Below are 27,058 nucleotides of genomic sequence, written 5' to 3' on the forward strand. Positions count from 1 at the left end.
TTAAATTTGGGTATGTGATTTCATTTGTACTTAACTCTGCTTGAAGTTCATTATAAATGTGTGTCTTGTATCAAATGTAGGATGTGTGGGGCCATTCCTTCTTCAAATATCTTTTCTTCCCCATTAATTCTTTCCCTCCCATTCTTCAGATTAGGTTATTTATACTGAACTATCTTCAGGTTTCTGACTCTTTCCTCTGTCATCTCAATTCTCCTGTTAAGCCCATCCAATGTATTTTTATTTTAGATATTTTATTTTTCACTTTCATATTTTCCATTTGATTATTTCTTATAGTTTCTGTTTCTCTGTGGAGAATTCCTACTGTTTCTTTCATTATGAATTTCTTTTACTTCACTGGCCAAGGGTTAGTAGCTGTTTTAAGAGCCTTGTCAGCTAATTCCAACATCTGGGTCATGTCAGAGTCAGGCTCCATTCTTGAGACCATATCAGTTTTATTTTTTAATTGTCTATTGAATAGTTTCAGATTGTAGATCAGACATTTCTGGTTTTCTAAAATTTTTGTATATTGAATAATTTTGGATTGTATCTTAGACGTTATAAATGATTTATTGTAAAAACTCTGGATTCTGTTATGTTCCTCCAAAGAGTGCTGATTTTTTTTTTAATTTTAATTCTATCAGGCAATTGACAGGACTTAAAGTGCAAACCCTGTCACAGAGGGAACTTGTTAAAATGCTGTGGCCACTCAAATCTCAGTTCTGTTATCTACCTGAGCTGCTTTGAGTTTTCCCTTGTATATATGGTTTAGAGATCTGGGCATAGTTCATACACAGATGTTGGGCTCCCTTCTCTGGCTTTCTTTCACGGTCCCCCCCTTCTTTTCACTTTTCAGGAGAAAATTGTCCCAAACTCTCTGATTCTTTAAGTCAGAAAGAGTTCAAGGTTTCTATCAGTCCTGTGTGATGTCCCTCACTGAAAGCCACCTTTAGGCTAAAAAAGTTTGTAAAAAGGGGGAGGGGTCCATTCAGTATGATTTCTTTCTTCTAAGTCTCAACTCTCTGCTTCTGGTACCATTAGTGCCATCAGACTGTTGACAAATAAATATCATGTATATAAACCACATATGGTATATGTGATTTTATTTATTTATTGGAGAGAGACAGAATGAACCAAGTAGGGGCAGAGGAAGAGGGAGAAGCAGACTCCCCACTGAGCAGGGAGCCCAACTCAGAACTCAATCCCAGGACCCTGGGATCATGATCAAAGCCAAAGGAAGAAACTTAACTGACAGAGCCACCCAGGGGCCCAAATATACATATATATTTGAGTTTGTAGTTGCTCTCTGTGGAAATGACAGTATGATAGACACTCAGCTATTACTGGATACTAAGCTTGAGGACATAGGGCTAACAAAAATACCATTAAGTCCTTTTTACAGATGAGAAAACTGAAACCTCAGAGGTGCATCAGGCTTAAAACTCCCCCACTCCATTTTATCCCAGTCCATTTGGGCAAAGCAAGAATAAGATGGTGTCCACTGTGTGGGGACAGGGAGGATCTGGCTGGAAGGGAGAGCATATGAAATGCCAAACTATGCAAGCCTGAATGTACAAGTCCTTTGGGGCCAAAGAGTTGTCACAATGAGCTTAAAGCCTTGTACATGGTCTGTTTGAAGGATTCCCAAGATTTCTTTGTTTCTTTTCTTTTAATTTCTTTTGAGAACTCCAGGCATCTCAGCTAAGGGGACATGAGCCCCCTGAAGAGCAGAACTTTTGCAGTATCTTATGACTACCCCAGGCAAAACTAGAGACCAAAAACTGTCATAGACCTCAGATATGATCTCTCTCAAAAACCTCATTTTAAAGATGATGAAACTGAGGCCCAGAGTGATTAAATGATTTGTCCAAGATTTCTCAGCCGTTTTGTGGCTGAGCTAGTGCTGGTGTTCAAATTTCACAATTTCTGCAAAACGAGCATGGCTCCTTCATACCCATATGTAGTCTTCCATCTCTCTCTCTCTTTTGCCTATCTACACTGTTACCACAAAATACAATACCCGTGGTTTCCATTTGCCTCTGACGGCGTGGAGGGGAAGCCATCTATCTACTGAAGTAGTAGTTCACTACCATTTTTTTTTTTTTTTAAATCTACAGAACTCAAGAAACATGCTAATACCCATAAACACCCAAGTGAATCCCAATGGACATCATCCCATCGGTGAATTAATGTTGATGGATTCCAGATTGGTATTTACTCTACGGCACTGACCCCCACCCATCAGCACCACTTAGTCACCCACCATAGATGCGAAAGGCATACTCGATCTTCAGGCTGGGACAGGCCTGCTCACTGAACACAGATGCCATGCCCAGCACATCCTCAAAGGAGAACATATCGTTGTGGGAGAACACTTTGCAGATTCGGTCTCTGAAAGGGTTGACCTGTGAAAGAGGAGGAGGAGGGAGTGGGGAGACCTTTCAATGTCAGGTTCATTCCTCCCTGGCCCTCCCCTGTCTATCAGAAACATAGTGAATTCCTCTCTAGGACCCTCTTCTGCTTTCAGTATGCTAATTCATTCCCACCTACTTCTTTCTCCCAATTGCTCAGAGGCCTAGCCCTGCCTGTTCTAAACTCTTCCTTGCCTGTTGGCAGGCCTTATCAGGTCCCAGCTTTGCTGTAGTATCCTAGAATGACCCCCATGCCTCCCCTCAAGCAACTCAAATTCTTTTTCTTAGATGCACCTCAGCTAAGAAAACTATTTGATCCCGTGAGTTCACAGAGCAGATCTGAATGACCAATCTGCCCAATTTTTAATTAGTTGAAACAAACTCTGGTTGATTTTTCTGGTCCCCCTTTCACTGACTTTCACTGACAGGGTAACTTTTCAAATCTCCAAGCTTCATGCAAAATGATTGGTTCCTCTGCTTCAAGCACCCGAGGGGCCCATTACCTCCCTAAAGGGTATTTGAGCCCCAGCAGTCCCTCCCACCCCCCACTTCCTCTAGGGGCCTATATCTTTGTCTAACACTCCTTAGGGTTTTCCCAGCAACAGCCAATGCTTAGCCCTCTGGTTCTGATCTCTCCTTTTACGGCACATGAAAATTTCTCATTTCTTTTGAACTAAGCTACATATTAACATCTGTGGTTTAGTTTTATTTGGTGCTCCTATTGTATTTGAGGTGGGAGAGAGAACATTCTGTGTCACCTCAGGTGGCCATGTAGCTCTCAAGCTTTAGTGAGCAAACAAGGTACCTAAGGTCCTTATTAAGAACATAAAGTGCAAGCCCCCACCCTCAGAGATTCCATTTTAGAAGGTCTGCGGTGTAGCCCAGCTTCATGACTGAATTGTGTCTTCCCCCAGATTTGTATGTTGAAGTCTTAACCCCTAGTACCTCAGAATGCCACCTCGTTTGGAAACAGGGTCTTGTAGATACAATAGGTTAAGATGAGGGCCTAGAGGTAGGGTGGGCCCCTAATCAAGTATGACTTCTGTCCTTATTGAAAGGGGAATTTGGGACACAGAGACACGCAGTGCAGGAGAACACTCTGTGCAGATGAAGGAAGACATCGGTGTGAGGCACCTACAAGCTGAGCAAGGACTGCTGGCATGCCTCCGGAAGTTAGGAGAGAGGCATGGAGTCAATCCTTCCTCACAGCCCTCTGAGGAAACCAACCCTGCAGACACCTTGATCTCAGCTTGCAAGGCTCTAGAACTTGCAAGGGTCTAGAACTGTTCAAGGCTCTAGAAAAGAACAATCAAGTTCTGTTGTTTAAGCCCCATAACTGTGGTACTTTGTCCTGTCAGCCTTAGTGAACTAATACCCCTAAGAATCGACATTATAAATAAGGTCCCTAGGTGACAGGGTTAGTGTCCCAGGAGTGGCCAGGGGCTGGGAGAATCCGGGCCACCTTGCTAGAACCTCCAAACAAGCTCTCACAGTGTCTGTCCCTCCACGCTCTCACCCCCGCCCCCCCCCGCCCCCCACCCCGGAAAGCTTACTGTGAGGGCCTCAAACGAGTGCTGATAAGGGCCATCTACCCCACCAAGTGTCCCACGTCACGTGGGTCTAGCTAAGTGGCTTCACAAATTACTTGACCAAATTTTAACTCAATTAACTCTCGCAAATGGCGGCTTAACAAGATTCCTGCAAAGAAACTACAATTGAAGATAATGCTTATAATGCAAGTGCCGGGGGTTGACCCGGAAATGTCAGGGCCAGAACTTCGGCCGCTTAAAATACAAGTTCTTTTCTCTTGGGTAGTAGAAACGGTGAGAATCTTGTCAGACATAACTGAAGTCCCGGCTTCAGTTCTCATTTCCTGTGGTGAGATCAGCGACCAGCGAGCAGTGAGCCTAAGCGTATATCCAACCAGGGAATGGGATAGCAATCTTCCCTCCTCTGGGGGCCCAGCTCCACGCTTGGCTTTGCTGGGAGTAGTGGGGAGAAGGGATGGTTGCTAGGAAGCCAGTGCACTCTCTCTTAGGCCCATGTCACATGACTCTGTTATCTACACACACACACACACACACACACACACACACACACAGCCCTTGTCTTCCAGAGGCTGGGAAGAAGGCAGTTGGTGTGGAAGCCTTTGGTAGCAAGAACAGTGCACAGAACACAATGTAGTGACCACAGATCCTGTCGGAAAATGTGGGGGAAATATTGCTGAAGGTGTAGAGAAATAAGCGACGAAAAAGTCCACACCGTGGAAAGGTAGCTACACAGTTGAAGGAAAGTACCGACGTTTCTCACATGGTTTTCCTAGATTCTGTTTCGATCATAAAATACATGAAGAATTTCTGTGAGAGACTAATGGAAAACGGCAATATTGACTGAACAGTACATTACTTCTTTAAGGAAACCACCAGTTATGGGAGAAACTGGGAGTGATCGCTGAGGGAGTGACTGCTCCATGATGAAAAGGATTCTGGGTAAGGATGCAGGGATGGCCACGCCTATGAAACCGATGCCCCACAAAACTTCCCATAGGCCACCGGTCGAAAGGTTTAAGTCCAGAAGTACACAGAGTAGTACAGGATGCACTGGTATGGGTAGTTAATTAAAAAAAAAAAAAAGAATTTAAAGCACAGTAAAACATAGACAATGATTTGTAATCAGAAGGGAAGTGACTTTGAACATCTTTTGAACACATAGAGGCTTGCTGGTTATCTCTTGACAGAGCACTTAAAAGAGCCATCAAACTTTAAGAGGAATTATATATGTTTCTTGTACCAAAAGTTAAACGTTCCAAATTTGCTGAGCATTTTATGATGACAAGTGACTGTTGGCAGATATCCACTGAAAAATGAACTCAGATTCTTCTGACTCTTCGAGGTAGAGGTGAATCATTTCAGCAATGAGAGAGAAAAGCGCTTGCTTTTCCAAAGAACTGCTTTGGAAACATCAGATTGTTGTTGCTGGAAACGTGTGGCATCACCTACAATCGTGCTTTCTATCTGCGTACTTGAAAATATTAGAAACAGATTTTTCTAATCTGTTTGAAAATCATCCAAATGGAGAGCATCAGAGGATGCTGAGTCCATTTGTTAAAAATACAAAAATGCAGTGTTTTTCCAATTAGCTCGTAAGAGCCACTGACTGACATAAGGGAAGATGGACATCTTCGAGCTTCATTTCAATAAAAAGCCTTTAATTGGTGGATGGGATTGAAAACGAGGGCCATAATTTAATACACGCAGCCAAAGATACATTTCTTCTCTTTGGACCAGCTAGGACAGCCACTAAAAATAGACTCAACTAGAACCAGACCCCTGAATGGCTTGATCTCAAAGTGTTAAAGTAAGATTTTAAAAAAATAATGAAGTACATCGAGCCAGATGTACTGCTGCTTTCCCTTACTCTAATCTTATTAGTTACAAACCAACAATACAATGGTGAGATGAGAAAATTTTGTTCTATAAATGAAAGGGAAATCTATTTTTAAGGTATTTATGTGTATTCAGTTTATATAATATTTAGCTTTAAAATGTTTTATTTTGCATGTCCATATCGTAACATACTGGTATTGTAGTAAAAGGACAGCTTGAATATACACATATTATGTGTACATGCTCCCCATTTTTTTTAATTGCTGGGGAGGCATGATCAAAGATAATGATCTCTGGTCTAGACTAACCCCTTCATAAATCAGAGATGTGGAAAAGGGGTCTCGGAGTGGGGAGTAAGAGGAGTGACTTGCCCAAGGTCACTCAGCCTAGGACCCAGGTCTCCTGAGTCTGTCCAGCACTGTTTCTGCTATGGTCCCTTGTGGCAGATAAACATAAAAGAAAAGGAAGCAGAACATGTGACCATTAAAATGTCTTAAAAGTCTCACTTAAACTGAAAAAAAAAATTTTTTTTTTGACAAAAAGTGCTAAAATGGAGGCTAGCTTGAAGTCAAAACTGTGGCCCCTGCCTGTGGGAACTCCACGTCCAGCCTTCTCGTGGGTAGTGGCCGTCCTGAGTGGGAGCAGCCCTGGAGGAGAAAAGGCGAGCAAACACTGCGGGAGGGAGAAGCCCCGAGGAGAAAGGGGGGGCAGCAGGAAGCCCACAGGCTTGCGAATGGTGGAGGGGCTGGAGTGAGGAGTGGGGGACGCTATTTCTGAGAAGATAGCAGGGCAGGTCCGGGGTCACCAGAGCTGTTTCTGGGCCTTGGAGGCCAAGAGGCAGTTGGTATGGTTCTCTGCGAGGCCTAGTGGGCACGTGCCAGGAGGATGTCCCTGACCTGTCTCCATTCCAACAATGGCAGCCTCTCCCTCTACCAGGTTCACTGCTTTATCCCTTCCTGGAGGGAGATCCCAGGGCACAGACTTCCCCTGTGACGAGGTGTCCTTAGCACACACAGCAGCTCTGTGCAAACGGACGCTGCCAGGGCCTGCGAGGAGAGTTTCGAAGGGTCCAGAAGAGGCTGCTTCTGTTCCTCTCCCTGCTCTCCACCCTGAGCTAAGTGGCAGCTTCGCTGGTGTCCCTGGGTCCCTGGGTCCAGCCACCTGCACGCAGAACAGCTGGGGAGAGGCAGGAGAGGGAGCGAGGCTCGTGAGTGATCCCAGTTCCAGTTTACTGTGTTCCAGATTTCTGTTGCTATTGCTTTAACAATCTGAAATCTGAACCACTAAATTTTGGGTCCTATCCAGACAGTGATAGCCTGCATTAAATTTCACACTCATTTAGAAGCCCTTCAGTCCTCCACAGGAGGAAGAAAATGACAACTGACGAAGCAAGGCTTCCATTTCAAGAATCACACCACACCCCAGTGTGAAAGCTTTCTGAACAAGGGAGTATAAACATGTTAGTATAGAAATTTATACAGGTAACTCAGTAGTGCAATTTCCATCTATGTCTGACAAAACTAAAGAAGATGAAAATAAACCCCAAATGCTGAGGATTTTTTTTTTTGAAACAGAAACTACAGTCTGTTGACAATAAAAAGATCATAGTCCCTGCCAAAAAACTAACATTTTTTTTAAAGATCCTCTCAAAGTTATTGAACAAGAGATTTGATTTGAAGATGAAAGTCAGGGGGAAAATATTTGGACTTAGCTTAAAAATATCTCCTCACCATTTCTCCAACTAGCACATGGTCCAAAGGAGCTTTTTACGGTTGCTGGAAAAAATTCACACGGAAATACACTAGTGACTCCACAGTGACGTCATCGAAGGAGTTTGATTTTTAAGATCTTGTTTGTTAAAAAGGATCAAACAGCATTATTGCACTTAAAAGTTCTCATTGCTGATTAAATGTCGTAATTTTTAGTGTTTGTTGTTTTTGAATTATGCTTCATTTGTCCATTTTGTCTGCTACCAACTCTCGCCAAAAGGATACGATTAATGTTTGTATTTTTAAAATTTTAAACAGATGTAAAGCATTCACCAAGGAAAGGAGTAGATGGAGGTGTCAGCTGGAAGGGGTACATAAGATGCCAGTCCTTTCTGGGTCTTGAGTGAGAGCCTGAGGTCATCGACACAGACTCTCACTATGCAAAGTGCTGCCCGAAAGACTTCACATAGTCTGGCAAGATTGGGTGAGCAGATCCTGGGAGAATACTGTAACAAATCATTTGTGTTTTAGTGCCTTTATAAACTTCCCCCAGATATACCATATTTATGGATTGGGAGGCTCAGTGTAATTAAGATGTTGTTTCTTTCCAAATTGAACTGCAGAGTTAATACAATTCTAGTTAAAGTCTTCCAGCTAGATGTTTTTGCTGAAATTAACAAGATGATTCTAAATTTCATATGGAAATTGGAAACACAAAGGGCCAAGAACAGTCGAAAACAATTCTAAAGAAGAGGAACAAGGCAGAAGAACTTATACTAATAGGTATCAAGATCTTGCTATAGTTTTAGTAATGGATACCAGTGCAAGGAGAGAGTTCAATGGCCATAATAAAAATTCTGGAAATAGATCCACACATGTATGACTACTTGATTTATAACAAATATCACACTGCAACAGAGTGAGGGAAAGGGAGGTCTTTTCTTTTTTTTTTTTTTTTTTTAGATTTTTATTTATTTATTTGAGAGAGAGACAGTGAGAGAGAGCATGAGCGAGGAGAAGGTCAGAGAGCGAAGCAGACTCCCCATGGAGCTGGGAGCCTGATGTGGGACTCGATCCCGGGACTCCGGGATCATGACCTGAGCCGAAGGCAGTCGTCCAACCAACTGAGCCACCCAGGCATCCCGGGAGGTCTTTTCCATAAGTGGTGTTAGGTTGATCCCTACTTCATGCCATGCATAAAAATCAATTCTGGATTGATCATAGATGGAACGTGGAAAACCCATAGTAAAACTTGCTGAAGAAAACATAGGAGAACATCTTCATGATCTTGAGGCCAAAATTCTTTAACAGTATACAAAAAGCATGGATCATTAAGGGGAAAGAATCCATAAACTGGAGTATATTAAAATTAAGAATTCATGTTGTTCAACAGACATCATTAAGAAAGTGAAAAGGCAAACCACGGTAGTCAAGGTGTACTTCAACAGGTGAAGGGATAAACAAAGTCCGGAGTGTATCTATAAACTGGAATACCTTTCATCAATAAGCAGGAACAAGGTATTGGTTCATGCAACAGTGTAATTTTTGGATGTGTTTTGCTAAGTAAAAGAAGTCAGATCCAAAAGGCTCCGTATTATAGGAGCCTATTTGTATGACATTCCAGAAAATGCAAAAGCATAGGGATCGAGAACAAGTGGTTGTCAGTGGTTGGGGGAGGGGAAGAAAAGAAAAGAAAAAAACTATAAAGGAGACTCACAAAGAAATTTCTAGGGCGATGGAACTGTTCTGTATGGAGGTGCTGTGGTGGTGAGGCCACACTTTCGCACATTTGTTTAAACCCATAGAACCATACCCCACAGAGAGTGAAGTTTACAGAATGCAAATAAAAAATTTAAAAAGTTTTTAAAAAGATTTTATTTATTTATTTGACAGACAGAGATTATAAGTAGGCAGAGAACAGACAGAGAGAGATGAGTAGAAGCAGGCTCCCCACTGAACAGAGAGCCTGATGCAGGGCTCAATCCCAGGACCCTGAGACCATGACCCAAGCTGGCAGAGGCTTTAACCCACCAAGCCACCCAGGCACCCCCAAAATTTAAAAAGTTTTAAAGGCCAAGGATGCTAGTAAACCTGGGGACCATGACAAATAAAAGTAACTGTATTTCAAATATATGACAAAACCTCACTGGAAGGAATTAGGAAAGAAGAGATGAGCAAATAACTTGAGGGAAATGGTGGTTTGACTAAAGACAAAAAGAGCCATTAACCAACACTGTGCCCTACCTAGCAAAATTGTTTCTTACAGGCATGTGTGTGGGTTAGCAATTCTGAAACTACATGGATCCTGGAGTTGAACAAATAGATCAATAAATAAACAAATAACAGAATATAGGAATCAAGTTTCTCATGGTCACAAGAAGTTACAAGTAAGCAAGAAGGGAAGTCTAGATGTAATGTAATATATAAAAAAAGAAATACTGTGTGTAGTATATATGAGTCATTCTACATTTATATATTTTCTAGCTCTATCTACTAAGTAGCTTTACAGTGGAGAAATCCAGAAACACAACCTTAATTAAGTGATCAAGGTTAACATCACTAGTTATAGGTCATGTCAGTATCATGTATTCCCTGATACGATACAATGAGAAGGGCACTTCACCCCTGTGGAATTTGTTGCACAAATCCATAACCCAAGTCTAATCAAGAGAACACATCTGATAGACCCAAACTGAGGGAGGTTTTACAAAAATACCTGGCCAGCAGTCTCCAAAAAATCATGAAGGACAAGACTGAGAAACTGTCACAGATTAGAGGGGACTAAAGGTAACATGGGAGCCTGGAGTGGCTACTGGAAGACATAAAGGACATAAATGAGAAAACTGGTGAAATCCAAATGAAGTTTCTCATTTCATTTATAGTGTCCCAGCAACTTTAATTTACTACCAGTTTTGATAAATGCACCATTGTTATGTAATAAAGATTTACAGTGCTTGTCTTGAAAAATCTTAAAAGCAAAACTTGAAAGGGTTGAGCTCATTGCAATTAACAGCATTGCATGCAAGAACAAAACTCAGTAACATTTAAATGAATACAACAAAAATAAGCAACCTAACAATATAAAATTTACAATATTCAGCATCCAATTAAAAGGTAGCAGTCCTACAAAAAAGTAGGAAAATAAGACCCACAACCTGTAGAAAAAACAACTAATAAAAACAGATCCAGAAATGATACTGATAGAATAAGCAGGCACAAACATTAAGGTGATAATGAATATGCTAACACGTTCTAGAAGGTAGAGGAAGGCATGATGAGGAAAACTGTATACCCGTCAGAGCTCAACAAAGCTCAACAAAGCTCAACAAAACCCAAGCAAAAGAAACTTGAAGAAAACCACACCATGGCACAGCATAATCAGATCGATAAAAACCAGTAATAAAGGGGAAAATATTTTTTGGTGTGGGTGGGGTGGAACACATACATATAGAGGAACAGAGATAAAAATGGAACTAAGCAAGCCAAAAGATATGGAGCAATATCTTTAACTCTGAGAGAAAGAAAAAAAAAAAAAGCTCTCATCCTCTTATTCTATACCCAGCAAAAATATCCTTCAAACCCAAAGGCAAAAGACTTACTTTTTCAGACAAACAAAAGCTAAGAGAATTCATCTGCAGACCAAAGCTACAAAAAGGTTAAAGGGAGTCCTTCAGGAAGAAGGAAAATACCAGAAGGAAACTTGGATCTACACAAAGGAATGAAGAATGCCAGAAATGATAAATATGTGAGTAAATATAAAAGAAATTTTTCTCATTTTAAATCCTTCTCAATGAGACAAATCCATATAGATAGCTAGAAATTTCAATACCCTTCGGTCAACAATTGATAGAACAATAGACCAAAAAATTGTTAAGGAAATAGAAGACTATCAACAACTTGACTTACTTGATATTTTAGAGAGCTCACCACCGTACACAGTAGTATACATGTTTTTCTCAGGTGCACTTGGCACATTTACCAAGATAGATTGTATTTTAAGTTATAAAGAAAGTCCAATACATTTTAAAAGATTTAAATCATACAAAATATATTCTCTGACCACAACAAAGTTAAATTAGAAATTTGTAACAGGAAGGTATCTTGAAGACCCTCAAAGTCAAAAAAGTCACAAAAGAAATGAGAAAATAATTTGATCTAAATGGAAATAAAAACACAAGATATCGAAATTTGTGATATTCAGTGCAAACATTGTGTACAAGGTAATTAACACCATTAAGTGTTTATATTAGAAAATAAAGGACTGAAAAGTTTAAGTGGGAAAAAAAAGGCCCTTCACCCACGGATGGGAGTTGTTCACTAGAGGAAAAAGGTGTCAGCAATTCCAGGTCTATCAGATGGAGCCCGTTCTAACCCTGGGCTTCTAGGCTACTTAGCCCCAGGAAGAGGCCCCTGAGGACATGAAGGAATTTGTCACCAAGGGGCAGTGGTTGGAAGCCACAGGTGGGTGGAGCTTCCGGGCTGGGCTGAGAATGGATCAGCTGGATGGCCCTTCATGGAAGTTTTCTCTTCCTTTGAACCATTGCCCAGGAGGAATTCCTATGTCCAGGCCTGAACCCCTGCACCCTTCAGCACTAGAGTAATTGCCAGAAGGTGGCAGTGTTGAGTTGAAGTTGGTCAGTCAGAGCTCAAACCCAGCTTGGGTGAGCACCTACTGTGTGCAAGCTATTGGTTTGGGCTGTGACTATCTTGCCGGCACATGGCCGGATGGATATCACCGCTCCATTTTATAGAGAGAAAACTAAAGTCCAGGAAAGGAGAATGCAAACTCCTAATTCAATGCTTCATCTGCACTGCTACTCTTGACTCCAAGAAAATTTTTCAAATTCACATTTCTGCATACACAAAGCAAGCAGGGTTTGAGGCATTACCCCGAGTTCCATGTCCCTGACACTTGGCAGTTGCTCAGAGAACAAACCAGTGGAACTGAAGGATATGAGTTTTCAGCTAGGGATGCAGGGCATAAAACTCATGAACCTGAGTAGCAAATGCATAAGGAGAGTTACTGTTCACCAGGCATGGAACAAGTCCCTAGACAACCCCCCCTCCCCAGTAATGGAGATGCCACCTCTGTCCTTTATGGGACTCAACCAAGGCACTTAAATAATTACCTTCGGGAACAGGTGGGGTAGAAACAGGTGTCTGAATCAAGATCGAAGCAAAGTCAAATGACAAGTGCTTGGAGGGGTAGTGTTGCATGAGGAAGGACAGACAGAGGGCCCAGGAAGAAAAACCAGCCAGGAGACAGAGACAGGGCAGGAGCCAAGGCAGGGATCGGGCAGGGAGCAAGATGTGGTCGGACTCCGGGGGGTACTCTGGGGAGGGGAGGAGGAACAAGGCCAGGCAGCACGGCTCCCCCTTCCTTCTTTCTCCACGTAGCCTCCAGCCCCTTCCCCGCTTTCCAGACTGCCCGGGCTCTGGCAGGATAGATGAGAATGTTCTGTGGGAGAGAACAGCAGTGGCGCTTAACCTGGACCCTCAAACCTCTCAAAGCCAGATTGGCCTGCATGATCTTCAGCAGGTGGAGAGAAGCCTGACATTTCCATTTAAGGGGAGTTGGGGACAGGGAGCGTGAGGGATGAAAAATTCACTTAGGTGAATGTGCTCCTCAGTTGGCCAGGCCAGTTGTTTATAAAAAAGGGACAGTGTCTGCGTTTTAGATGTTCAACCTTCCTGAAGTCTAAAAACAGAGAGGCCCATATGGGAGCTGTCTCCTAGTGACAGATGGGTTGGCAGGGACGGGCTGAGGATGTGTCCTGCCGGCAGCTGCAGGCAGATCGCTAATGGAACAAATAGGGGAGAAAGGCAGTAAAAATGTTAAATATTATTAAACATCCATGGGACCACGTGGCTTGAACCTGGCTCAGACCCACCAGTCCAGTCTCTCCCCAGATTTCAGGCCTGCAGGTACCTGCAACGGCCCTGAGGAAACTTCCAGAAGAGCTTCCTGCTAGTGCAGAGGAGTTCAAGGGACTGCATTGTTTAGCGGGGTCGGTGGGGGGGGGGGGGTGGTGGACGGCAGGGGTCTGGTCTTGTGTGCTGGGAGGTTCGAGATAGAGCATGGAAGGAGCGGAGGCTCTTGAGTCAGACGGACTCTAAAAAGCCGGTAGAATCATTGTGTTTGACATCTCCAAGATTCTGGTATCTGCAGCTTTTGTGGTTTACACAAGCTCGAGGCCAACTTGCCCAAGCAACAAAGGAAAAATAAGAAGAAACTGAAAAAAGGGGGGGGGACCCAAAAGACCAGTTGTCCCTCACTGGTTTACCAACACCTATTACAGGAGAGATGAACTCAGCTGGTGTATAAATTACTATCTATTCCCGGGGCTCCTGGGTGGCTCAGTGGGTTAAGCCTCTGCCTTCGGCTCAGGTCATGATCCCAGGGTCCTGGGATCGAGCCCCTCATCGGGCTCTCTGCTCAGCAGGGAGCCTGCTTCCCTCTCTCTCTCTGCATGGCTCTCCATCTACTTGTGATTTCTCTCTGTCAAATAAATAAAATCTTAAAAAAAAAATTACTGTCTATTCCCATTTGTACAGCCCATTTTATTTTAAAGATTTTATTTATTTATTTGGCAGACAAAGATCACAAGTAGGCAGAGAGGCAGGCAGAGAGAGAAGGGGAAGCAGGCTCCCTGCTGAGCAGAGAGCCCGATGTGGGGCTCGATCCCAGGACCCTGGGATCATGACCTGAGCCGAAGGCAGAGGCTTAACCCACTGAGCCACCCAGGCACCCCCGTACAGCCCATTTTTAACAGCTCAAGATCAACTCCAGAGTGCTTAATCACACAGCAGACCACGTTCAGTTTCCTGGGTAACAAGCGTAACAACAAAAACAAATTTGTGTGACCTCGGGCAGACCATGGGGTCCCTCTATCTCCCATCTGTAGAAGGGGCAAAATCGTAATTCTGCTCATGGGGATTTATGGGTATCGAATGAGATCATATTTGCAAAACACCTGCTACTGGCAGCCCCCCAATAAACCCTAGCTACCATTAGTATTATCCCCAACTTCTCCATCCCCTGCATCAGCATCGCCAGCAGTCCCAGAGCTGTCCCTTTTGAGCTCCCAGGCAAAGATGTCACCTGAGCTCACCTGTTTGCTAGGAGTGTACCTTGCCTGCTGATGGGGAGAGTGGAAATGTTCGTTCTGGCTCCAGGGGGGTGCCTGAGACCCAGCATATCCTCAGGGTCACTGCTGACTGTGGCCAGAGGCATCATCTCTGTGTGCAATCTCCAGGGCACTCAAGGGAGAACAGTCAGGTGAGAAGAGGGGTGTGAAGGGGGCTGACCCGTTGAGCGCCAATGGATGCATACCCTCATTTGAGGGTTGAGGCTAGAGGCTCACCAAGACACTGACACCCCCACTGGCTCTGTGTCTGAAGCCCACAGGGACCTTTCACCAAAATGCGTATCCGTTACCCCCATCATGGGCTTTGTGAGTCAGCTCCTGTAGGGGTAGGACCCAAGAACCTGTATCTCATCACGCTGCCCAGGTGGCTTTCATGTAGCCAATCCTTAGACTAAGGGACGGGTCAAAGTCACAGTGTTAATCAATGGCAGACACACGACATCAGATGCTGCCCCTCCCCCACCACATCCCCGCCAGTGCACAGCATCCCACCCGGAGCAAGGACGTGCGTGGGGAGAGGGCTTGTATGGAGACATGGTGGGCAGCACGGGCAGCCTCCAGCCTCAGCACAGGGCAAACGCCCAACAGGCAAACACTTGCTTTGCCCAGCTACCTCACAGCGCTTCTTTTTCCTCCCTCTCCCTTCCCTCCGCAAACCCTCCATCCCTCAGGCTGTGGCCAGGCTCCCAAAGAGGCAGGCAAGTCCCATCCCCCACGACCCACCATGGTCCTCCCTGTCTGAGCTCACTACACACGGTCAGTTCCACCTGTGGCACACTTGTCTTTCCTGCAAATGTGTCCTTCAACTGCTCCCCCCCTCCCGCTTCCAATTTCTGCCAGATTTATTTCGGAAATGTTTCCCTTTACCGCCTTAGACCTTCTGATGAAAACCGCTTCTCCCAGAGCACCAAATAAAGCACGGGTGTCAAACGAATGACTCTCTAGTTCAATCCCGTAGCTTTGCTGTTTTCTTGAGTTACGAAGATAACGAGGAGACACAATGCTACGGATCCTAGAGTCTCTCCCATCCAGGAGGCGGGTCCTGTGAGCAGGAAGACCCCGGTGTTCAGGGAGGTCTGGATGGAGAAAGGAGGAGGGAGGCGTGGGCGCCCCAAGAGGCCCTCTAGGCTGTGGACAGTGAAGGGGACAGATGGAAGAGAGAAGAGAGGCAGCAAATGGGAAAGATCAAAGATATGACCCTCCCCGGGACCTAGCTACGCTTTCTGCTGTGCCATCCCAAAGCCACACAGTGCCTGGCCGAAGTGGAGTTTTTATGGAAATCAGTGAAGAGGTCAAGGCTTTTGTTGGGTAAATAGGAAGTAAAGCAGATGTGCAGGAGATGCGGGCAGAAGGGGCAGAGGGAGACATCAGAGCCCTTCCTCCTTGTCCTTTGCCAGCCTCCCCGTCCCCCCAGAAAAAACACAGAAGAATGGGGGAGAGGGGCCGTGTTCTCTCAGGGAGCAACAAACTGGAGAAAGGTGGCCGGCAGCCAGGGGTCTTCCCCGGGGCAGGACGGCCCCCCCGGGCCCTTGGGCCCCCCCCCCCCCCGCTTCTTCTCTACTTTGACGTCATTGCACCCGGAGTGGCGTCAGCTTGTGGCTCAGGCTAGGGACTTAACAACAGTTTATACATTTTTCTGTGGAAAATGCAAACAAAGTTCCAAAAAGCCAATACAAAAATCTCTTAAAGCCCGGTCTGTACCGCAGGTGCGAAGCAGGGAAGCCTGACTGACGCGATGAGGTCCCCCCCACCCCGGGCACACCAGCCGCGGGACAACTTCGGGAGCTGCCCAGAGCTGAGCCCCCCGCTTGTCACGGTCCCGCAGCCCCCCTGGCTCTGGCAGCTGCTCACGTGCAGCCTTCCTGCCTGTGAGCCAGAGGGGCTCCCCGAGTGTCGGGGCTGCTGTGCAGCTGTTTGGGGTCACCCCAGGGCACCCTGGGAACGTGTTCCCCTGGGAACTCGGTAGGATCAAGACAACAGTTTCTCTTTTGTCAACACATCTGAGCAACAGCAGTTGCTGTCTTCTGTCCCTCCCTCTGCATCCACCGATGGAAACTGAAAGGGGCTCGCCCCCCAGCCCAGGAGCGGCGACGCTCCCTCTGCGACGCTCAGTGAGTCTTTAAACACCACCGAGTCCAAACCGAAGCCTCTAGAAGGTCCTGCGTCCTTTCAGTTCCTGATATTTTGGATTATTGGCCTCTCGAAGGCCCCACCTTCCTTTCCTGCACTTTCCCTCCATCAGGGGAACATTGTCACTGCCTAGGGCCCAGCCTGCAGCCACTCGTCATGACTTACACACTCATTAAACACCAGCTAGGGACCCAGACCTCTAGGCACATGGGCTCATCCCCACATCCCCTTGGACCCAAGGGGGGGAACTGTGCTTGTTAAATATTTACAGCATGTCACATGCTGTGCCATTCTTGTGGATGCGTGTGACCCCCTTGATTCCTTACAAAAACTCCACCACAGGTATCAGTCAGTTCATTGTACAGACAAACAGAACCCAGGCACTAAGAGGTTAAAGAATTTAACCAAATAAAGAGGAAGAGTGGCAGCTTGATCCCAGGTCTGTCTGATCCTCAAACCTGAGCTCTCGCCGTGGAGCGTGGCCCAGGAAGATGGTTCATCCACATGGGAAAAAACGTGCACGGACGTGTTGGGCTCCTGGGCCAGCAGGTGGGTCCAGGCTGAGCTCCAAGCAACATGTTATGACGGGTGCTGATGGCGGCTCAGGAAGGAACAAGGGGAGGAGTGGAAAATGTCCTACGGATCCTGGCACTGGGGGCCCGGGCTGGGGGGCAGTGGCAATGGCAGGCGTGTGGAGCTCTGCGTCTGCGTCCGTAGCAGCTCATGACCTCAGGATGGCGGCAGCTGGACAGCAGGAGGAGACCCCGGAGCTAGGGCTGCTGTGCCTCAGCAGGAAATGCCAAGGGAGGGCTCACACTGCGGTACCCTCCTCGAGGATGGAGAAAATGGGTAGGACCCCAGCACGCGCCTATGGAGAAACCTCATGCAAAGTGACCTTTATGTCAACCTGGAGAGAGGTCTCAAGGGCTGTATCTTTTATCATTGGCTTGGCTTAGAGATATTTAAGAGCTCAGGTTTTACATTTATTTTGTGCTTTTTGCCGCCTTGAGGCATAAATGTTTTTCTGTGTTGCTACATACTCAATATAATTATCATCTTAATGGCTGCATAGTTCAAATTCCCAAAGTGGACGGCCCTATCTCTCTCATGCCTCCAAGGGGAACCTGGAAATCTAAACTAAGAAAATAATTTCCTAAAATGAATAAAATAATACATGAGCATGTTTATTGCAAAATTATTTATAGTAGCAAAAAAAAAAAAAAATCCCAAACTGAGAACAATGGTTATGTCCTGCCATGAGAGGGTGGTTTAGTACATCTGAACTCAATGCAATTATGTAACCATTAAAATGATAATTACGCGGACTATGTCACAACACCGAAAAAGCACATTTGTGCCTAATGGGAGAAAAAGAACAATAAAATTGTATCCGTGTGTGTCTACAATGATGTAAGACCAAGTGTGCCTGGGTGGGGGAGAAGGTTACAACAGACATGACAACTTCTATCAGGGTGGCTGGATGCCTAGGGATTCGTTTTTAGAAAATGTATTTGAATGCTGACATACCATCTGAACAATAAATAAAAGACGAGTTAAAAAAGAAAAGTGCACTATCGAGACATATCGCTAAGAGTGCACACAAACTCTCCTTCCCAAAGGGTTGGAAAGTGGGGACTTGTGCTTCTCTCTTCGGGCTCCTTCTCTGCAGGGGGAGGGCTGGGCCCCAGTCGGAGCCGGACTCAGCTCTCAGACCAGACCCCGTGAATGTTCTCCAGCCCAGCCAAAGAGCAGGCGCCGATGGGAATGGGGTTCAAGGGAAGAAGGCTGCAGGTCATCTCATGGCATCTGTCTCCATCTCTCCAGATGTGTTCAAAGTATAAAGCCGCAGGCTGAAAACCAGCAGGTAGCGAGCGTGTCTCCTGGTAACTGGACTGGATTGTAACAGTGTTGTCGGCTTCCTTGAGCTACTGCCCCACTGTCTTGGTGGGCAAGACAGGCAAAGCACCACAGTGGTCCTGACCTCCCTTGCCCCTTAGGGTTCCTGCTGGCTCAGAGGCCTCTCGGAGGAGGGGGGCGCATGCAGACAGAGGTGGGGCTGCCTCAAAGACCTGGCCCTGTTGGGCAGCCTGCCCTCCCCTTGGGGATTCTCCCTATTCCTGGAGGTCTTCCGCCCAGAATGGAGAGCAGCAACCGGCCAGGCAGGGCTCTGTTCATGCAGACGAGTGACCGACAGGTCCCTGATCCGGAATTGCCCACGAGCTGCTCTCCTCGACTGCCCTCCTGAAAATGGGGGTATTTCTAGGGTGCTGGACAAAGGAGGGGCTCTGGGTCTACAGGGGCCAAGGAACAGGTGCCTCCAGCCATCTTCAGTCTTTGCCACCTGAGAACTGGTGTCAGGGTCTAGACATTTGCTTCAGTTCCCCTCGACCCTGGGTTGCCTGCTGGCCGCAATTTCCTTTGATGTCTGGCTTCAGGCAGAAAGAGAGAAGAGGGTGACCCCTCTCCTAGCTGGAGCTCTGGATGCAGAGACATTCAGGGGTTGGAAGGACATCAACCATCTCTGTTTTGACGCCCCGGGCAGGTGGGCCACCGCCACCTGAAGCCTGATGCCTCCTGCACGGCACCAGCCAGCTCGCTCTGGGATGCCTCTAGGGGCGAGCAACTTGCTTTCTGAATGAGCGTGCTCTGGCTTCCAAAAGTGGTGTCTGTTTAGGGATGTTAACCTGTTCCCATCGCTCCAATTCCTCCTCCTCCTGCCAGCAAATACATACAAATGGCTATGTTCTCTTCAGTCCTTCTTCGGGGGAACACACCCACTTCTCAGCTGACTTCCCGAAGGTAGGGTTTGGGGTCCCTCCAGCAGCCTGGTGGCTATCCAGGAACGCTGCCCCACCCCTGAGCCCCCACGGTGAGGGCAGAGGAGCAAAGCCACAACCTCTCTCCAGAAGCTCTTCCTTGATGAAGGCTGCCTGAGATCCTCTACAGACCATTCTAGCATCTTCACGTCACCTCCTCTCATCCAGTTGTCATAAAAACCCTCCAAGGTAGCCATGGCTGCTCCCATTTGGTCCATTGATCAGGTGGGGAAAACCAAAGTCTTCCACAAATAGCAAACCCCTGTTCAGGACTTTGAACAACCAGCTTGTCTGCCTGGAGATTTGCAGGTGGAGTCCGGGGGGTCTGGTCCAGATCCTGGCAGTCAAAGGGGTCTGCGGCTTCCTTAGGGGCTGTGGCTGGGCCCGGGCTGGGCCTGGCCTGGCCCTCTGTGCCTGGGTGAGTGTGCCCGGACCCCAGCTGTGTGGAGTCTGGGGGGCCTCCAGGTCTGGGCCGGCTGCTCGACACCAGCCGCCACACTGCGGCGTATGGCTCTGGGAAGCCCTCCGGAGCCTCGGGGCGTCTTGTCCCTGTGGAGGCGGCAGCAGGCCCAAGGCCTGTGGAGGGTCAAAAATCCTGGGAACAGAGCCCCGGCTTGCCTAGCCAGCACCTCGTTAGGAGGCCCAAAGTTGGGGGGGGGCATTTCAGGAACAATGTTGTTTATTTTTCTATTTTTAAACAAGCTGGAGGTCTCTGGGGGCACAAATGGAGTTATCAGAAAAGACATGAGTGAAATAAAGCCTCCAGCCAGCGGGCTAAGAAGGGCCCTTGGGAGCAGGACTCTTGAAAAGCTGAGATGGGGTTTGTTTATCTTAGACTCTATGACACAGGCCTGGGACCCGGGTGCCGGACAAACATGTCCCCAAGCCCGCCACAGCCTGTTCCCTTGGGTGCCGCCAGGGAACTCGGGCACAAGCCACACTTTAAAAATGGGGCTATCAGTGTCCTCTGCGGCAGGGTGGAAGGACGTTCCACCTCTGGAAGGAAATCTGGATTTGCTTCTCATCTTGGGGTGGTGAACAGTGTTCCCAGGGGCAGAGAGCCCAGTGGGGCGAGTGCCCGCATGGCACCCAGTCCCAGCCCTCGGCCTGCCACCGGCTGGGCCTGCTGCCAGATGGCCCCACCAACTCCCCGAGTTTCTGTCCCTCACCGGCAGCGGGGCTGGCCACTTCTGCCTCGACTCCCAGGTGCCAGTCACAGGGACAGATGGAGATAATGTGTCTGTCACCTAGGGAGGGCTGGAGCGCACATCCCACTGGATCCCGAGATGGCCCTCAGAAGGGAACTTGTCGTTCCCACCTGAAAGGTTAGGAAGCCAAGGCTCTGAGGATTTGGGCGACTTGCTGAAGCCTTCAGACCCAGGCCTGCCTGCTCTGCGATGCCAGGCCTCTCAATTCTCTCAAGGGTTACACATCTGCTCTTGGGAGGTCAGGGAGAAATCATGAATCATGGCCAGAGCCAGTTAAAGGCCCAAGTGGCTTTGGCTGCATGAGAAATACCTTGGAGAAGTGAATAGCGTGGCTAGAGGCAAGGGGAGCAAGACTTGGGGACAAAAGGCCTGGCTGGATGTGTGTCTGACCTGGGGACCAAGCAGGAGCTCCTTCCCAGGGTCAGTGAGATGTGACACATGACGGGGCAGGGGGCCGCTTACGATCTGCACAGGAAGCAGAACACCTCCCCGGGGCTGTCCCCGAGGATGAGGGGTTGAACAAAACCCACCTGGATGAGCAGTGGGGTAGGGGCAGCAAGTGGAGGGCAGCTCTGCAGCACCTCCCATCAGGACACGCCCATCAGGGGAGGGGCTCCCCGTGGCCACACCCCCCACAGACCCCACCCACCCACCCCCAGGCCTCAGTTTAGCGCCCCATCATCCACGCCTTTTCCTGGGGTCCACATAGAAAGTTGAGGCCAAAGCCAAGGCCAGTCAGTCAGCAGAGGGAAAAGCCCCGAGGGCGCCCAGCACCCTTCCCCACCTTCCAGGCTTTCCTACCCACTTGTGTGCCCACTTGTGTGCCTGATCACACCCATCTGGAAGATAAAGGACACTGAGGCCCCAAGGTGAGCAAGGACATGTGCTCAAGGCCACTGGTGTCAGCCCCACGACCCACGCTGGGGGCCAGAGGAGCTTTCTCTTGCTGACTGCTCACCCGCCGCAGAGCTGGCTTCCCACATCATGGAGCTTTTTCTGAAACCAGCCACTTCTTAATTCTTTGGCTGAATGTCTAAATACGGATTTTTGCCAATTCTGAGCCCTGCTAACTGATGAAGTTGTCAGAAAAAGATCTAATGATGCTTGAAAATGCAGGGAGAGAGCCAGCTGCCAAATTGCCCTCCCAGCTCTGACTCTGCCTCCGGGAGTCGGGACCCTCCCCGGCAGAGGAGGGGGGAGTCAGCGATGGGATGGGTGGGGGAGACTGAGGCCCTTCATCAGCTGTGGGACTGGGGTTGCTTAAACCCTTTGCTCCTCTGCCTCCCAGCTCTAAGTGAGGGTAACAACTCCCTCCCCACCAGTTACCCTGAGGATTCCATGAGAAGATGTGTGCATGGCTTCCCGGCACAGGGCCTGGCACAGCAGAGACCAGGGCAGGCGGGGAGGGCGGGGCAGGGGACCCAGCTGGCCTGAGCTCTCCCTAGCAGACCCCAGGAACGGACCACGATGGCCGAGCTACTGCAGCCCTGGGTCTTCTCTGGGGAGGCGCTAGGTCTCTGATCAGCATCCAGTATTTATTTTGGGAGGGGGTGCTTGGGATCCCGCTTCCTTCTCTCCTATGAGATGAAAGGCTCAGAGTGACCTCATGGCCTAGACGGTGAGGCCTCTGGGTGGGAGCCTGGGGGGCTGGGCTGGGGTGCTCGCAGGCCAGGGCTGCCCCTTTGTTCTCTCTTCTTGCTCAGTGGAGTATTTGTCCCGCTCTGGAGTCTGGGCAATGGGGGTGGGGCAGGGCTTGAGGACTTGGGATTCAGGCAATTCCTAGGCCTGCCACGGGAGCCTGAGATGCTGGGTTCTGGGAGGGGCCCTGAAGAAATGAGCTGGGACTCAGTACGGGCCTCCCCAGTATATGAAACACACAGTGTGATCTGTCTCCAAGGAGGGCTGGGGAGGGCATTGTAGCCAGTGATGGGAAAAGCCATTCCTCCCTCAGTCACCCACGGTCCAGGCCACCAGCTCCTTCCCATGCTGCTTTCTCCTCCAGCCGTGCACGTGCCCAGACATGATGATCTGCTCGGGGACCCTGACTTCATCTGCCCCCAGAAGCTAGAGAAGAAGGAGCAGACGTATTTTTGCAATTGTGTGGTCTTGGGTGGAGCTTTGAACTTCCCACAGACTCTGTTCCCTCATCTGTAGAATGGGACTGTACCTCTGTGCTTTACAGACCCACTGTGAGAATCACATACAGGAGAACATGCGAAGGGGCTCATGACCATGAAGCATATCACTCTGGGCAGTAGAGGTTTGGAGCCGGAAAACAGAATTGCTGTAATCATCCAATCCGCTTCCTTTGTTAGCAAGCCAGGGAGAACAGCAGAGCAGGAGGGAGGGGCCCAGGGCAGTGGCCTAAATACAGCCTGGGGATTACCCCTGGGTCCAGCTGTCCTGGCCCCTGCGGTGGGTGATCAGACACCCCCTCTGGCATGCAGCCTGCCCCTCTGTGCTCCCGGCTCTGCCCTTCTGGCTAAGTACCTGTGCTCAGAGGACTGCCCTGAGGTCAAGGTTAGGAGCGGGCAGGTGAGCTCCTCACCAGGGAGTCAACCTCAGCAGGAGCTTCCTTGGGAGGAGCTCAGACCGAGAGGCAAGGCACAGAAATGGTCTAGTCTGAAGCAGGAGGCCTGGGTTCCAGCCTTGGCTCCGCCTCCCCTTCGACCTCGCATGTGCTGTCTGTGGACCTCGGTTTCTTCAGCTGTAAGGTCTGTTCATCCTCGGGATGGGTCCTGAGCTGGTAGCCACACAAAGGGCTGACAAAGTTGACCCAAAAAATGTACCAGGAAGACTCCCAGCGTCCAGGCACTGCCTTCCCACCATCCCCATCTCTTCTTGGCTGGACGGGCAGAGGCCAAGTCATGCCATCTGCCATGGAAAAGGGGCTCGGGAACCCCCCAGGCCCCTGGGCCCCCTTCCAGCCTTCCAAAAGACGAAGCAAGAGGGTCATTTATAGCAGCAGAGATTTCACTAGACGAATTGCCTCCCCCTCCTTGACCCTCTGCTCTCCCAGCTGTCAATTCAGATAAAAACTCAGCTGGCCAAGGCTGCTGGGAGAGTTGACCTGCAGGCATTTCTGGGCCGATCCCCGGCCCTGGACCAGTCGCAGGACAGCTCTAGGGAGATCCTCCCAGGGAGGGGTGCCTAGATGTGCCTGGCTACCCCAGTGGTCAGCCTAAGAAGAGCGGAGGTGACCCTGACAGAGATGGCCAAGTGTCTTGGGCTGGGTCTCTCCAGGTAGCACTACACGTCTACCCCCCCCCCCCCAGTAGCCTGGATGTACCCATCTGGGATGCAGCACTTGGCATGGGGGTCAAGGATCTGAGCTCCGCCAAGCCTCCATGGTTTGTGATTCTCCTGTTTGTTCCTAACGCAGAATTCCGAATTCCGTTAGCAAGGAAGCCCCCGAGGCCTCACTCAGTGCACAACGCACGGGAAATAATACCTATTGGTAGGGTAAACAGCTGAGAACCGGATGTGAGAACCCTGCTCATCAGGCTGAGTCCACAAATGTGTCTCAGCTGCGGGAATGTCGCCTTGGTGATGAAATCAACTGGACGAGCAGCAGCGTCGTTTGCCAGGGGTCTCGGGGAGGGTGGGGCTCCCAGAGTCGCCTGGCTCAGCTGGAGGGTGAGGTGGGGACAGGAAGGAGAATCAGCCACCCAGGAGCTCTGAGGACACCAGCCCAGAGGAGCATTGGCGAGGCGGGGAGCGGGGAGCGGGACGGTTCTGGGGGCAGCTGCTGCGGCGCGTGGCATGTTCTGAGACAGCTACCGGGCGGGGAGGCTGTTTTCGTAATTCTTTACTGATCGTCGGGAATGCAGGTGTTATTCCTGGGTAAAGATGACGGGTTGAACACTTGCGTCTATTTTCACTCTCTCTGACACCCACTACAACTCCAGTGAAAGGGAGTTTTTAGAGGCATCACCCACAGGAAAACAGGGAGAAGGCAGAGAACAGCAGTGCTCTGACACACACAGGAAGCCGTCACTGACCGGGCAGGCAGGAGAGGGCCCCACCCTGAGCGCCCAGTGAGAGAAGCTGGTTAGCAGCCTTTCCTACATCCCAGGGTCCTTGAAAGGCTCTGGAACTGGAAGTACCCGGAAACACTGGAAATACACAGAGGTTGGAAAAGGACTCATTAAAGGTGTGTTGAAGGGCTGCCTGGGTGGCTCTGTGGATTAAGCCGCTGCCTTCAGCTCAGGTCATGATCTCAGGGTCCTGGGATCGAGTCCCGCATCGGGCTCTCTGCTAGGCAGGGAGCCTGCTTCCTCCTCCCTCTCTCTACTTGTGATCTCTCTCTGTCCAATAAATAAAGTCTTTAAAAAATAAAAAAAAAATTTAAAAAGTGCGTTGAAAGCTTCGGAGTTCTAGTCCCCTCTGCTGGACTCGGGGTGGCTGGTTCTGCCCAGATCCTGTACCAGACTGGAAGGTTGTACACTGGAGAGTCTAAGAGGGACTTTCTGTGGGGTGGGGGGTTGGGGGTGGGGGGATCAGTTATGTTGAAAACTGGGGATTAAATAAATAGATAAGCAGAAGCCTGAGACCCCAGCAGCCCTCCTTTCAGAACTTCCCTGCCCTCCTCTCTCGGGACACCTCAAGAAATGGTCACCCCGCACTGCTCAGTCTCCGGGGGAGCTCCCAGTCAAAAGCTTACCCAGGGACTCTAGCTTTGACGCAGCTTGCTAGCAACCAGCCCCTATTCTCCACTGCAAGCCCATGGTTACCAGATAGCCAGGGAAGGCCTCTGACACAGATGATGGAGACCCAAGCAAGCTGGGGGGTGTGGAGGGGTGGTGAGGCACCAGGGAGAAAAGATCGGATAAGACATTGCATCCAGGAAAAAGAAAATACTATTTTAAAATGGGGTGGGGAGGGGGGAAGGAGCCTTTGGAAATTAAAAGCATAAGGGCAGAAGTGAAAAACTAAATTAAAAGGTTGTAGATAAAGTTGAGAAAAATCTCCCAGAAAGAGGAGCAAAGAGATGAAGATGAAAAATGAGAGAGGAGATAAAAAGTAAAGGGCGATCCCTGATGTACAACAGCAGGATATTAGAGTTCTAGAAAGAGAGAACAAAGAAGACACCAGGGGAGAGTTATCAAAGAAAACAATCCATGGAAACATCCTAGTCTGAATGACAGTTTCCAGACCAAGCGGGTCCTCTGGGTGCCCGGTGCACGGGGAGAGGGAGAAGGACCCACACCACCTCGCATCGGTGGGAATTTCAGAATCCCAAGGCCAAAGAGAAGAGCCCGCAAGTTCCCAGAAAGAAAAAAAATCGAGTTACAAAACAAGGTCAGGAAACAGAAAGGCTTTGGACTTCTCAGTAACAACAGCGAACGCTGAAATGCACCGAAGTGCTGCTTTCCCAACGCCAGCGAAAATGACAAGCAGCCAAGAGGTCAGTTCCACATAAACTCTCCATCAAGTGCGAGCGGAGAGTAAAGACATTATCAGCCATGTAAGGCGTATGGAAGGTGGCAAGACATTTACCTCTGCGAGTCCTTTATCAGGAGGCTACTAAAGGATGCGCCACCAAAACAAGGGGTTATGCAGAGAGAGGAAGACAGGGAAGGAAGATCCAAGGGAGACGTGACCAGAGTCTAGGACAACAAGGACCAAGCTTAGGGGGCCACCTGGCCCTGTCTAGAGCAGCTCCGAAGGCTCCAAGAGAAATTTCTTTGAGAAAGTGGAAGGTACAGAAAGCGTCTCCGTTCTGAAAGCTTTTAATTGGAGGAGATTTTTAGGTGATCGGCAGAGGTTTGGTGTTGGCCTAATGGTAAATACACAGAAACTTAAGCAAAAACAATGATTACATCCAGGAAAGACGACAACAGAAAACGTGCAGACAGAGAAAAGTAACCGTAGTCTATTTCCTGGCTCAGCTCTGAGTAGCATATATAATTATTATCACGTAAACATCGAATACCGATCTAATCAAAATACTTATATAGCTACACTGGGGGTGATGTGGGGGATGGGAGTCATGTGGGGAGTCAGGTAGAGGAGGGAAGAGCTGAACCTCTTCTCTAGGGGGAGGTCAAAGGTGGAGGTATTAAGAAGGAGCCATAAAGGGCGCCTAGGTGGCTCAGTGGGTTAAGCCGCTGCCTTCAGCTCAGGTCATGATCTCAGGGTCCTGGGATCGAGTCCCGCATCGGGCTCTCTGCTAGGCAGGGAGCCTGCTTCCCTTCCTCTCTCTCTACCTGCCTCTCCGTCTACTTGTGATTTCTCTCTGTCAAATAAATAA

General features: G+C 48.5%; 1 protein-coding gene across 1 annotated transcript in view; it reads right to left on the reverse strand.

Annotated features, from left to right (window-relative positions):
* Positions 1 to 27,058, reverse strand: part of CIB4 (calcium and integrin binding family member 4) — a 49,153-nt gene that overhangs the window by 9,574 nt on the left and 12,521 nt on the right. Inside the window, exon 4 of the mRNA XM_059407611.1 lies at positions 2,261 to 2,402. Coding sequence (XP_059263594.1) covers positions 2,261 to 2,402 — 142 coding nt within the window. The remainder of the gene's footprint in view (positions 1 to 2,260; positions 2,403 to 27,058) is intronic.

The sequence above is a fragment of the Mustela nigripes genome, chromosome 7 (assembly GCF_022355385.1).
Source record: "Mustela nigripes isolate SB6536 chromosome 7, MUSNIG.SB6536, whole genome shotgun sequence".
Classification (NCBI taxonomy): domain Eukaryota; kingdom Metazoa; phylum Chordata; class Mammalia; order Carnivora; family Mustelidae; genus Mustela; species Mustela nigripes.